At 46.1% G+C, this 12,797-nt stretch overlaps 3 protein-coding genes across 6 annotated transcripts in view; all 3 read left to right on the top strand.

Annotated features, from left to right (window-relative positions):
• Positions 1–3,496, top strand: part of LOC125712136 (olfactory receptor 4S1-like) — a 51,916-nt gene extending 48,420 nt beyond the window's left edge. For both annotated transcript variants that reach the window (XM_048981837.1, XM_048981838.1), the window contains exon 2: positions 2,850–3,496. In XM_048981837.1, coding sequence (XP_048837794.1) covers positions 2,850–3,423 — 574 coding nt within the window. In that variant the 3' untranslated portion in view covers positions 3,424–3,496. The remainder of the gene's footprint in view (positions 1–2,849) is intronic.
• Positions 1–4,252, top strand: part of LOC125712133 (olfactory receptor 1M1-like) — a 77,169-nt gene extending 72,917 nt beyond the window's left edge. Inside the window, exon 3 of the mRNA XM_048981817.1 lies at positions 3,441–4,252. The gene's annotated coding sequence lies outside the window, so the exon portion shown is untranslated. The remainder of the gene's footprint in view (positions 1–3,440) is intronic.
• The window catches only part of LOC125712137 (olfactory receptor 7G1-like), a 55,404-nt gene extending 45,695 nt beyond the window's left edge, over positions 1–9,709 (top strand). The window contains exon 2 of one of the 3 annotated variants that reach the window (XM_048981843.1): positions 8,419–9,709. In XM_048981843.1, the coding sequence (XP_048837800.1) occupies positions 8,609–9,553 (945 nt within the window). In that variant the 5' untranslated portion in view covers positions 8,419–8,608 and the 3' untranslated portion in view covers positions 9,554–9,709. The remainder of the gene's footprint in view (positions 1–8,418) is intronic. The other 2 variants (XM_048981841.1, XM_048981844.1) reach the window with 2 other exon arrangements.
• Positions 9,710–12,797: the final 3,088 nt, after the last annotated feature.

Here is a 12,797-nt window from a genome sequence, read left to right as displayed (position 1 = left end):
ACCTGCTCTCTGTGTCTTTTGTCCCGGCACACATGACAGAGTGACAGATCTCCCAAACAACCCCAGGAGCTTGTGCTCCTGCTCTGGTTTCCATACCTCCCTGCATTCCGCAGACTGGATACCCCAAGTGCCTCAGTTTAGGGTGTTGATGGGGTTGCTGCACCCAGCCCAGGAGAGGCCACTGCCCCCATCCAAGCCTCTGGCCCAGACAGGGCCACTTCACCCATGCTTCAGGCTCCCAGCCCAAAGATGGTCCCTTCACTCATCTTCCAGTCGTCCTGGCTCTGTCCTGTTAGCCTCCAGTCCTCCTGGCTGCACCTTGCTCACCTGCAGGTGTCCCAGCTTCGCTCCGCTCATTTCTCACTGTTCCATCAGATCCAGCCCTGTCTCCTGACATCTAGCCAACACACGCCTCGCTGTCCCCTACAGTCCAGCCAGCACCCACCTTGTGACCTCTTGAGGTTCGATCAGTGACTACCTCATCACCTCCTGTCATCGCCCAGGCGCCCGTCTTGTGACCTCCTGAGGTCCCGCCTTCGCCAACCTCACCCCCTCCTCAGCTCCCATTGGCACCCGCCTCGTCCCTTTCTGGTCACCTGGCTAAGCTCCGCTCACCGTATTGTGCACTGATGTCCAGCCAGTGCCCCCCTTGCTGCCCCCTGATGTCCAGTCGGTGCCCACCTCGTCATCACCACATCTATTCCTCTCTTCACCACGGCACCCACCTCGTCTTCTCCTTTCATTGCCTAGACACCTGCCTTACCTTCTCCTTTGGTTGCCCAGACGCCCGCTTTGTTTTCTCCTGTCATTACCCAAGTGCCCGCCTCATGGTCTGCTGTCATCACCCACACGCCCACCTTCTCTTCTCCTGTCATTGCCCAGCTGATACCTGACTGCCCAACCACAACCAGCTCAGATTGGGTCGACGTTGATGGTGCCTGGGCAGAAAAATTGGAGTGGGACCCTATATTTTCCACCGGTGCGAAGTGTGATGCGAAGTGGTTTTACTAGTTTCATACCAGTGCATTGCTCATTTTCAAGCCATGTGCGCACGTTGTCAAAATAGCAAATAATTTTTGCACCAGTTTTCCACCTTTAAAAAAAGCATGGTCGGACGCATTGTCGGCATGTTGCTATTTTCAGGCAGCAAAATAACATTGCACGTTTGACTAACAAAAACCACATCTGAAGTCAGTGACGCATTACTAAACGTTTTTTTAAGTGGTGTGTTTTAGAAACATGTGGTTGCACAACACTCGTTTTTGACACAGGTATGCACTTCTGATGAGGTGACGTGCCATTCCGATTGGTTTGTTAATCTAGTACTGATAGTAAAGCAGAACAGACAGAAAGATGGAATAATGATTTATACCATGGCACTGTCATATTCATGAATCTGAACAGTCCTTTTTGTACCTTGCGCCATCAAAATACCAAAATTGATTTGGGGACTCCTATAAATGATAGTTGCACTTTGCTCTAGATTGCCAAAATCTAGAGTGCTGACAGCGATACAACATCCTGAACATAGGCTGGCAAGCCATTACACGATATAGGGACCCTGGAGCAGAAGACTATACCACCAACTATGACTTTATTTATATGTGGAATGACAAGGAAACCTGCGTTCTGTGATCTGAGTGGATGATGCAGCTTGTAAACTTGAAGTAATTCTGTTAGGTAGGAAGGTGTTATGCCTTTAAGTGCCTTATATGTACAGTAAGTACGAAAACTTTGAAGTCAGGAAGCCAGTGCAAAGAACTAAGAAAAGGGTTATGTGTTCAAACCTCCTGCTCTTGGTGACAATTTGAGCTGCTGCATTTTGAATATACTGTAAGTATTTAATGTGAGGTGGATAAACAAAATTTTAGCAGAATCATGATTCCATACACTAATAGTTAGATTAAATATTACAGTGACCAGGTCTTAATTAAAAAAGGAATGTCCTTGAAAATGACAAATTTGACAATAACATGGCATTGATGTGGGCATATGTTAATGATCTTGGTACATGATGATTAAATCAGTTGCAGTTCAGGCCTCCTTCACATGTCCTGAATGACCACGCCTGTGCAATTTCCCTGTGGAGCCAATTAGGACTGTGAATGTCATGTTATTCTGGGTGTTACTGAGAAGTCACGTGATTCTTGTGTAACCTACTGTAGTAATTAATGAAGGCAAACAACAGAATCCAGAAGCATATAAAGACCTACAGGTCAACTCAACTGATAAAGGCATCAAACAGTCAAACAGAGAAGAATATGACAATGTTACATGATCTAGTAAAGGTTAACGCATCAGACAATTAGAACAGGATCCTTCTGACTTAATCCTACAGGCAGAGAGTAAGATGAGACAAAAGAGAGAATGTATCCTGATTGTTCAGCTTTGTGGTTCTTCTGAGCAGGTCTGTTAGCCATGCAAGCCAGAGCCAGACGCTCAGTTAGAAAGAAGCTCCGTGTCTGTAAACGCCACCTCAAGTCAGTGCAGATGGAGAACTCTTCCAGTGAACTTATTTTTGAACTCCATGGCTTGAACGAGACTAGAACAAAGAGACAGATCTTTTTTGGCCTTTCCATCCTTGCCTATGCTTTTACAATTTTTGCGAATTTAACTCTGATTTTGACCATATTACTGGAGAAGATTCTCCATGAGCCCATGTTCATCTTCCTGTGTAACCTGTGTGTAAACGGCATTTGTGGCTCTACAAGTTTCTATCCAAAGCTACTGATTGACCTTCTGTCAGACTCTCATGTGATCTCATACACTGCATGTATAATTCAAATATTTGGAATCTACATATATCTCTTCTGTGAAACTACCAATTTATCCGTAATGGCTTATGACAGGTATGTTGCAATATGCAAACCGTTGGAGTATCACTCTATTATGACGCCTCGGAGAGTAGGAATGTTAGTGCAAATAACGTGGATCTTAACTTTCATTGAGACAATTGTAGGTATTGTGCTTATAGTCCGGCTGCCCTTGTGTGGATCCAAAATTGATAAGCTTTATTGTTTTGAGTTTTATGTGGTGAAGCTGTCATGTATAGATACCACCTTATACAATTTATATGCCTTCTTAATCTTGCTTTTTCATACATTTCAAGATGTGCTAATAATCATCTCCTATGTCTTAATCATCAGGAAATGTGTTCAGTCTCAGGCAGAGCGTAATAAGTTCATGGAGACCTGCCTGCCTCATCTTATTACACTGTGCATCTTGGCCATTTCTGTGTCTTTTGATGTTGTATCAGCACGTTTCAGCTTAGATGCCTCCCTGCAGTCTCTCAGAAACAGCTTTTCTGTAATGTACCTCATTGTTCCTCCAATCTTGAACCCTCTCATTTATGGTCTGAAACTGAAGCAGCTTCGTAGGATTGTGTGGAGAAGGTTCAACAGCAGAATTACTGCACTGAAATAACGAAGGGTGGAATGGAGGTTCAGGGGGGGTCACACACTCGACTCACACTTCCATGACTGGGGATTAGAATCTCTGTTATCTGCTCTTTGTGGGTGGAGTTTGAATTGTCTCCCTGTGTTGTGTGGTTTCCTCCCACGATCCAAAACATGCCCTCAGGGTAACTGGTGCCTGTAAATTACCTAAAGATTATAAGCCTGTGCATGAATGTTCCCTGTGAGGGACGAGTGTCTTATCTTGGATGCACCCCTGCCTTGTACCCTATGCTACATAAGACAGGCTCCTGGTTTCCCCCCTGTGACCCTGAACAGAATACATGGTTAGATAACATAACCAACAGTTTTTTTCCTGCTTGATGATTTCGCTGTATGGGGTTGCTATGACACCATTAGCTTAGGTTAGGTTTTGCTAGAAAATTAAAGGCTAGATATTTCACACTGTCCCAGTGCACAGCACCAATATGAACAGCAGGTGAGATTTTAAGGGCCAGAAATCAGTGTAAAATGTGGCACGATGTCGTGCCTATAATATACATTTCAGATTGCATATACCTTTTGTATGTGTTAGATGAACTAAAAAAAAATCACTGTACAAAAAACTAAATCTTTAAATATAATTTACCAGATGTAGAAAATAAAACTTTTTCATATTTTATTCCCTAAGCATATTCTAATTTTCTTAACTATGCCAAACAACACTTACGTTACAAGTTTTGGACAGAGGGGCATCAGCTGGTGAGTCAAGGTCAGGACCTATGAAAATGCTGCAGTGTAACACCCTATAAGAGCATGATTATCTGTCTTTGCATCACTGATCTGCTGGCCACTAGGAGGGACCTGCCTTTTCCCTCATGATCCAGTGCTGGATGAGCGAGTCTCCCGATGGCATCAGGAGATTGGAGAAGGTCTTTAGCTGCTGAGGCCTGGGATCCCTGCTTCCTAATCCTCCATGTTCAGGCTTCGTGAGGCTCTCTGACAGGCTCACTGCCATTCTGACAGTGTGCTCTTTTTGTTCTGCTGCACTTATAAATTCATGTCACTACTTTTTGTGCAAGAGAAATTTAGGGTCTAGAAACCTCATATATTTCACAGCAAGTTGTACTGTATGTGAAGAATAAACCTCTTCAGTCTTATGCAAACATTTTTCAGTTCTTGTTATTGTTCATGATTTTCTTGCTTATTAAATGTTACTGACCCACTAAATCCTGTCCTGTCCTCTGTTGTAACATGTTCACATAATGCAGGACTTTTAAAATTGCCATTTAATTTAGAAATTAAACAACATGGCATTAGTGTAAATTATTATATAAATGATCCTTCATGATTAAATCAGCTGTGGTTCAGGCTTGTCTCCTAATGGCCACGTCTATGCAAATTCCCTGCAGAACTCATTAGGACTGTGAATGTTTTCCTGGGAGTTAATGTGGAGCCAGGTCATTCTTCTGTAACAGTGTAGTAGATACTGTACAGAAGTCAAACGCCAGAATCCAGAAGCGTATAAAGGCCTACAGGTCTGCTGAACTGACAGAGATGTCAAACAGCCATACAGAGGAGGCCCTTCGTACGGCTCAGTACCCGTGAAATAGCTCTCAGTTTCAAAAACGTTGGTGACCCCTGGTTTAGATGTAATGACCGACAGTTAAAATTTTTCCTGCTGGATGATTTTGGCCTATAATGCCATTAGCCTAGGTGTAAAATAATTGTCCCAGTGCACATAACCAATAAAAACACCAGACGAGGTTTTGTGGGCCAGTAATCAACATAAAGTCCAGCTTTCTGTTTAATATGCCTTTCAGATTTCATGTGACTTTTACATCTGCTAGTTGGATAAAAAGATAAAATAAATCTTCTAAATAAATAAAATAAATCTGTATGACACTTAACTTTTTGGACGGAGGAACATTAACGTTAGCGAGCCAAAGTCAAAGACACGTCTCTATTGCAGAAAATGCATAATCATTTCATAGAGTTTTAATGCAGTTTAACACCTGATAACAGCATGATTATCTGTCTTTGCATCACTGACTTGCTGGCCACTGGCAGGGACCTGCCTTTTCCCTCATGATCCAGTGCTGGATGAGCGAGTCTCCCGATGGCATCAGGAGATTGGAGACATACTTTAGCTGCTGAGGCCTGAGACCCCTGACTCAGAATCCTCCATGTTCAGCCCTCTTGAGGCTCTCTGACCGGCTCACTGCCATGCTGACACTGTGCTCTTTTTGTTCCGCTTAGTTTGCAAAGTACTATAACTATTATAATGCAGAGGTACCGGCAGGCAGCACAACATGTTGGATGAAAATAGTTCTCAGTAATCCCATGTTGTTATAAATATAATGTGTGTTATGTAATGTATAGTGGTTAATGTTTATTGTATACATAGTGTGTGTATGTATGTGTGCGTGTGCTCACCATGTGTATTAGGAGTAAGCAGGGCAATGAGCATGGTGGGCAGTGTGAGCGTTTGTCGTAGGGGCGTAATAAAATGACGTCGGTGACTGGTGTGCGCATGGCCATGAGGGGGAAGAAGCAGCTTTGTGTCCAGCTGGCCAGACGCACCATATTGCAGGGAGTCTGGCTCGCCGACATCATTGACCCCTGCATCATTGGGCTGGACCTGCTAGCCCGAATGGGGGCCACCATTGACATGCCATGGGCAGCTCTCTACCTCAGCACAGAAGTGGTGCCCCTCCAGCATAACAGGGACGGAAAGTGAGGTAGACCACTCGCAGCGGGGAGGGAGTAGCCAGCAGCACACAGAGAAAGAAACTCACCGACAGCCCCAAGCCCTGCTCCAATCACGGAACACAGCAACAGCGCGGCGGGGCATCTCCGGAGATGGTACAAGCTGTGCAGGAAGTGTGGTAGCACAACAGCCGGGACCTGACGGCGGAACAGCGGAATGAGTTCCAGGCTTTACTGGACTAATTCCAGGACATCTTCACCACCCGGGACAGGGATCGCCAACCCACTTCCCAGGTAAAGCACCACATCAAGACGGGGGATGCCCTGCCCATTCACCTGCGTCTGCACAGATTGCCGCTGGCGAAGTGGCTGGAGGAGGAAAAGAGGTTCAGAGAGAGGGCATCGGCAGGAGTCATGGAGCCGTCCGACAGCCTCAGGGCGGCTCCAGCAGTCCTGGTTGCCATAATGGATGGAACATGGTGGTTCTTCTGTAGGTCAACTACCAACAGCTGAACATGGTGGCAAGGATGGACTCCTACCCACTGCCACGCATGGACGACGCACTGGACTACATTGCTGGGTCGACGTGGTTCAGCCAGGACTGGCTACTGGCAGGTCGAACTGGCTCTGGAAGCTTGTCCCAAGACCGCTTTCTCCATCGGCTACAGATTATGGCACTTCCGGTCGATGCCGTTCGGCCTGTGTAACGCCCTGGCTACGTTCGAGAGGCTCATGGAGCGAGTCCTGTCCCATGTCCCCCAAACCAAGTGCGTCGTCTACCTTGATGATCTCCCGGTCCATGCCACTTCACTGGCAAATCCGGAACTTGCAGACTGTGTTTGGCGAGATCTGGTTGGCAGGGTTACGGCTAAACCCCTGGAAGTACTTCCTTCTCCAATGCTGGATGCGCTAGCTGGGCCACGTTGTCAGTGGGGAAGGCGTGGCCACCAATCCCGAAAAGATGGCAGCGGTGCAGGGTTAGCCAACCCTGCGTAATGGGAAAGAGGTATGTCACTTCCGGGGGCTGGTGTCTTATTGCAAACACTTTGTAAAAGACGTCAACAGCATCGCAAAACCACTGCACTGTCTTACAGAGAAGGAAAGCAGTTTCGCATGGACAGATGCCTGTGCTACGGCTTTCAACCAGCTTCACGCAGCGCTCGACGATGCCCCCGTGCTAACATATCCAGATCCGTGCCTCCCCCATGTAATAAACGTCATCTGGTGATTGAACCCCCAACTGTCTCTGTTGGATAATTATGGCGAGCTTGGCTGAGTGACCCACTGTCATACTATTTTATCTGCCAGATGTGTCTGGATTCCTTTTATCTGAACAGATTTGTTCCTCAGTTCTTGTTATTGTTCAGGTATTTCTTGTTTATTACATACAATAATCATCCACTATTTGTTTGGTGTCATCTATCGTAGCACTTGCGTGCACTTCGGTTCTTATAAAATTGCAATGTAATTTAGAAATTAAACATTATCTGAGACCCGATTTCTGTCAGCGTCTCTCCCTGTCGAATTCCTGTCACTTGTCCGCTCCTCCTGAATATGTCAGTCCCTCACACCTGTCTCTCGCTGAGTACTTGTCATCAGTGTATATATGTATTTGCCTGTACCGAGGTCCCCAGCGCGGTCATTGGACTCGTCTAAGTCCTAACAGTGGTTAATGTTGTCTTTGCTCTGTTCCCCTTTGTTTAGTCTGTAAGTGTGTCCATGGTCCTAGTGCTCTGTACCTGTACCTGACACTCCCCTTGTTATCCAAGCCCCTAGACTCTCCTTATTGTTTCTCCCTGCCTTTGTTAGGCCCACGTGGTCCTTTAGTTTCTTTTAGTTTGTGTGTCTGGACTCTCAATAAAGTCCTTCAGTTCATTTGCATGATGCATTCCTGGCCCTCCATCTATCCAGTTGTCACAATTCCGTAAGTTAATGGTTAGATTAAAAATTATACTGACCCTGTCGTCATTCAAAAATCCATTCTTGTTGAAGAGTACACATTTGATATTAATGTGGTATTAGTGTAAATGAAATATATGATGCTGGTGATACATCATTAAATAAGTTGTATTTCAGGGCTTTCTCATAAATGACCACACCTGTGCAATTTCCCTGCAGAGCTAATTAGGACTGTGATTGTCATGTTTCCCTGGGTGTTACTGTGGAGTCACGTCATTCCTGTGTAACAGTGCAGTAATGATTGAAGGCAAACAACAGAATCCAGAAGCATATAAAGGCCTACAGGTCTGCTGGACTGATAGAGGCATCAAACAGCCATACAGAGGAGGACATGGTGATACTATGTAATCTGGCAGAGGTTAATGCATCAGACAATTAGAACGGGATCCTTCTGACTCAGTCCTACAGACAGATAATATGATGCAACAAAAGTCAGCATTTTTCCTGACTGTACAGCACTGTGGTTCTTCGGAGCAGGTCTGTTAGCCATGCAAGCCAGAGCCAGACGCTCAGTTGACCGACACGGAGCTTCTTTCTAACGCCACCTCATGTCAGCGCAGATGGCAAACTCTTCCAGTGAACTTATTTTTGTGCTTTATGGTTTGAATGACACTAGAACAAAGAGACAGATCTTTTTTGGCCTTTCCATTCTTGCCTATGCTTTTACAATTTTTGCAAATTTAACTCTGATTTTGACCATATTGCTGGAAAAAATTCTCCATGAGCCCATGTTCATCTTCCTGTGTAATCTGTGTGTAAACAGCATTTGTGGCTCTACAAGTTTCTATCCAAAGCTACTGATTGACCTTCTGTCAGACTCTCATGTGATCTCATACACTGCATGTATAATTCAAATATTTGGAATCTACACGTATCTCTTTTGTGAATTTACTAATTTATCAGTAATGGCGTATGACAGGTATGTTGCAATATGCAAACCGTTGGAATATCACTCTATTATGACACCTCACAGGGTAGGAATGTTGGTGCAAATAACGTGGTTCTTATCTTTCATTGAGACAACTGTTGGCATTGTATTGACAGTCAGGCTGCCCTTGTGTGGATCCAGAATTAATAAGCTTTATTGTTTTAATTGGGACTTGGTTAAGCTGGCCTGTGTAGATACCACATTAAATAATATATATGGCTACTTTTTCACTGTTTTTCACATATTTGAAGTTGTACTCATCATAACCTCCTATAGCCAAATCACCAGGACCTGTGTTCAGTCTCAGGCAGAGCGTAATAAGTTCATGGAGACCTGCCTGCCTCATATTATCACACTGGGTACCTTTGCCATTTCTGTGTTTTTCGATGTTATTTCAGCACGTTTCAGCTCAGATGCCTCCCTGCAGGCTCTCAGAAACAGCTTTTCTATAATGTACCTCATTGTTCCTCCAATCCTGAACCCTCTCATTTACGGGCTGAAACTGAAGCAGCTTCGTAGGATTGTGTGGAGAAGGTTCACCACTAAAATCACTGCACTGGAATAACCAAGCGTGGCACTGAGTTTTGGGGGTCACATTCTCGCCTCACACCTCCAGTCCTGGGGATTAGAATCTGTCCTCTGCTTTTTGTGTGTGGTGTTTGCATTTTCTCCATGTGATTCAGGGCTAATTGTTGTATCTAAATTAACAATAAATAATGAGCTTGTGCAGGTTTGTGCCTTGTGAGTGATTGGAACCCAATCTGTGGTTTTTCCCAACCTGGTGCCCTGTGTTGCCCAGAGAGGTTCCAGGGAGGCAGGGAGAAAAAAGATCAGATGAAATCAGCCGCAGTTATTTTTTATTTTTTATGGTCTTGTTTTTTTTTTTTTTTCTTCCTTGGTGCCGTCAGCCTGCATGGTCTCTGTAATGCTCTTAGCTTAGATTAGCAAGAACAGAAATAGCCAGATATATTATAGTGCCCCACTGCACACAATCAGCAGAATTTCCAGGTGATTCATGAAGGGCCAATAAACCAGCAAGATCACAGGTACTTGATGATACGAGGCATTTAAGATTTAATGTACCTTTCATATCTGCAGGATTATTATTTTAAAAATCAAACTCATCTATGCCTCTGATTGAGACTAGGTACTGTCTTGATGATTTCACTATATTTCTCTCCTCACATGTAGTACTAGTTTTACTTCACTACCATTTTACCTTCTGCCAGAAAGAGATCAGACTTAAAAATAAAATGGGTAACAGATATTCTAATTAAATTTCTTTGTCCAACATTAGAAAACATATTATTTTTTATTGATAAATCTGTGTCCTTCCAATGGAAACCTACTGATTATACATAACCAGCTTTCCAGGTAAAATTTATTTTAAATACTGATAATTCGACCTTTGAAACATTGCCAAATGTTACTGTGTATTCTGTTCTTAATAATTTACTGTACACATGTGTTAAATTTTTATTTTTTAAAGGGAGAATTCTTTTGTGCTTTGGTCCATTATAGATGTATCCAAACACCTGACACTATATACAGTACAAGCAAGGTATCTGCCCTCGAACCAGCACATGTGAATAATGTTACTATATGTAGGATACATGGATGGCTGTGACCATAATGAAGCTTATTACTGCAGCACAGCTTTGAGTCATGTGACCAGAAACAATCAGCAAATCAGAGGCACACACATCTTTAAACAAAGAACCAATCACACGGGACATGGGATTGCCTTGACAAGACTGAAATCCCATTTTATAAACAAACCCTGCAGAAACAACCAAAAGTTTAGTGTGGATCATTTACGGTTGTAGTGGAGTGATAAACCAGTCAGCCCCTCTGCTCTCCCAAATGCTGTGGTTGGTAAATAAGGTTTATCTTTTTCAGATTATGAATATGACTGCCAGCCTGAGGCTATAAAAGTCTTTCCCTAAGCAACAAATTCATCAGTAAGTGCCACTTGCGACTAGCATTTACATTAGGTTCACGTTAGTGATTCTGACATTTCAGTGTTTAAGACCTCCAGCGACCGTAAAAGGTGCCTGTCTTTATAATGTCGGTAATGTCTAGCAGCAGTTCCCCTGCCATTGTAGATGCCCATGTGTTCAAATTTTGAAAAACAAATTTTGAACAAGTACCATCAATATAATTTCCATGCCATTTTATTAGAGCCATAATAGATTTCATATGGAGAAATCAATGCAGCTACTGGTGTGACGTCCAGGTGCATGAGCAGGGAGCGGGGAAGCAGAATACGGGAGACCGAAATCCAAAACAAAGGGGTTTTATTTCTAGCAGGCAGACAAGGGAGTACATGGGCGACAACATTAATGACAAACCTGGAGAAGCAGACTTAAACGCGGACTTAAATACAGGACATGACATCAGAATGCACGCAGGACAGCTGGTACGTTGGGAATACACATGAGGATAAAGAGGTTGGCGTAGCACATGAGCGGACTGGACGGAGGGACGTGACAGTACCCCCCACAAAGGCGTACACCCCGAGCGCACCTCAAGGGGAGCGACGGACAGGACGGGACCAGGAACAAGACAAACCTGGGAAACAAGACAAAACCGTCACTGGGGCACAGGGAACAGTTGCCGCAGCAGGAGCCTCGGGCAGAGCAGCAAGTGGAGGCAGCACCGTAGCAGGAGCCTCGGGCGGTGCAGCAGCGGGAGGAGGTGGCGCCTCGGGCGGTGCCGCAGCAGGGGCCTCAGGCGAAGGCAGCGCCGTAGCAGGAGCCTCGGGCGGAACAGTAGGCGGAGGTGCTGCTGCAGCAGGATCCTCGGGCGGAGAAGCAGACGGAGGCAGCGCCTTAAGCAGGAGCCTGGGCAGTGCAGCAGCAGGCGGAGGTCTCGCCTCGGGTGGTGCCGCAGCAGGGGCTTCAGGCGGAGCAGCAGCTGCTGTAGCTGGAGCCTCGGGCTGCGCAGCAGGCGGAGGCAGCGCCGTAGCAGGAGCCTCGGGCGGATCAGTAGGCGGAAGTGCTGCCGCAGCAGGAGCCTCGGGCGGAGAAGCAGACGGAGGCAGCGCCGTAGCAGGAGCCTCGGGCAGTGCAGCAGCAGGCGGAGGTCTCGCCTCGGGTGGTGCCGTAGCAAGGGCCTCAGGCGTTGCCGTGGACAGCTCGTTAGCTGCCAGGACTGGAGCCCTGCAGGGCGGCATCGCTGCAGGAACCACAGGGGGCACTGCAGGGGCCTCTGTGGGCAGCAGGTCAGGCACAATGGGCAGAACAGGCACAGGCAGATCAGGCATGGGCAGAGCAGGCAGATCAGGCACGGGCAGAACAGGCAGATCAGGTACGGGCAGAACAGGCAGGTCAGGCACGGGCAGAACAGGCAGGTCAGGCACTGGCAGAACAGGCAGGTCAGTTAAAGCAGGAGGCCATGCAGCTCAGGCTTCAGACAGAGCATGGGACTTAGGCGCCTTAAGGACTGGCGTTACCTTTGCTGGGATCCTGCCAACCCGGGGAATGGGATCCAACACAGCGCTGATCCCTATAATAACCAGGCGGAAACCCGGGAAGGAGCGCATGGCTTGTCTCACTGCGTCAGCCGACTGCAGGGAGGTGATGGCGGTGACTTCGGTGGGACCACTGGAGGTCGATCCGGAACCAACGGAGCAGATCCCTCTGGGATTTCGCAGAGTGGCGGGTCAGGCACCAGTATGGTGGAGGGCACTTGTTCCTCTCTTTATCGCAGTAACTGCCTCAGGCCGTCTGCCAACCTTTTTAAGCCGGCTATCTCTTGCCGAAGCTGCTCGGTGAACTTGGTAGCTTCTGGGGAGTGTCACAGGGCCG

The sequence above is a fragment of the Brienomyrus brachyistius genome, chromosome 17 (assembly GCF_023856365.1).
Source record: "Brienomyrus brachyistius isolate T26 chromosome 17, BBRACH_0.4, whole genome shotgun sequence".
Taxonomy (NCBI): Eukaryota; Metazoa; Chordata; class Actinopteri; order Osteoglossiformes; family Mormyridae; genus Brienomyrus; species Brienomyrus brachyistius.
Note: the sequence above shows the minus strand (reverse complement) of the source record. Positions and strands in the feature narration are given on the sequence as shown.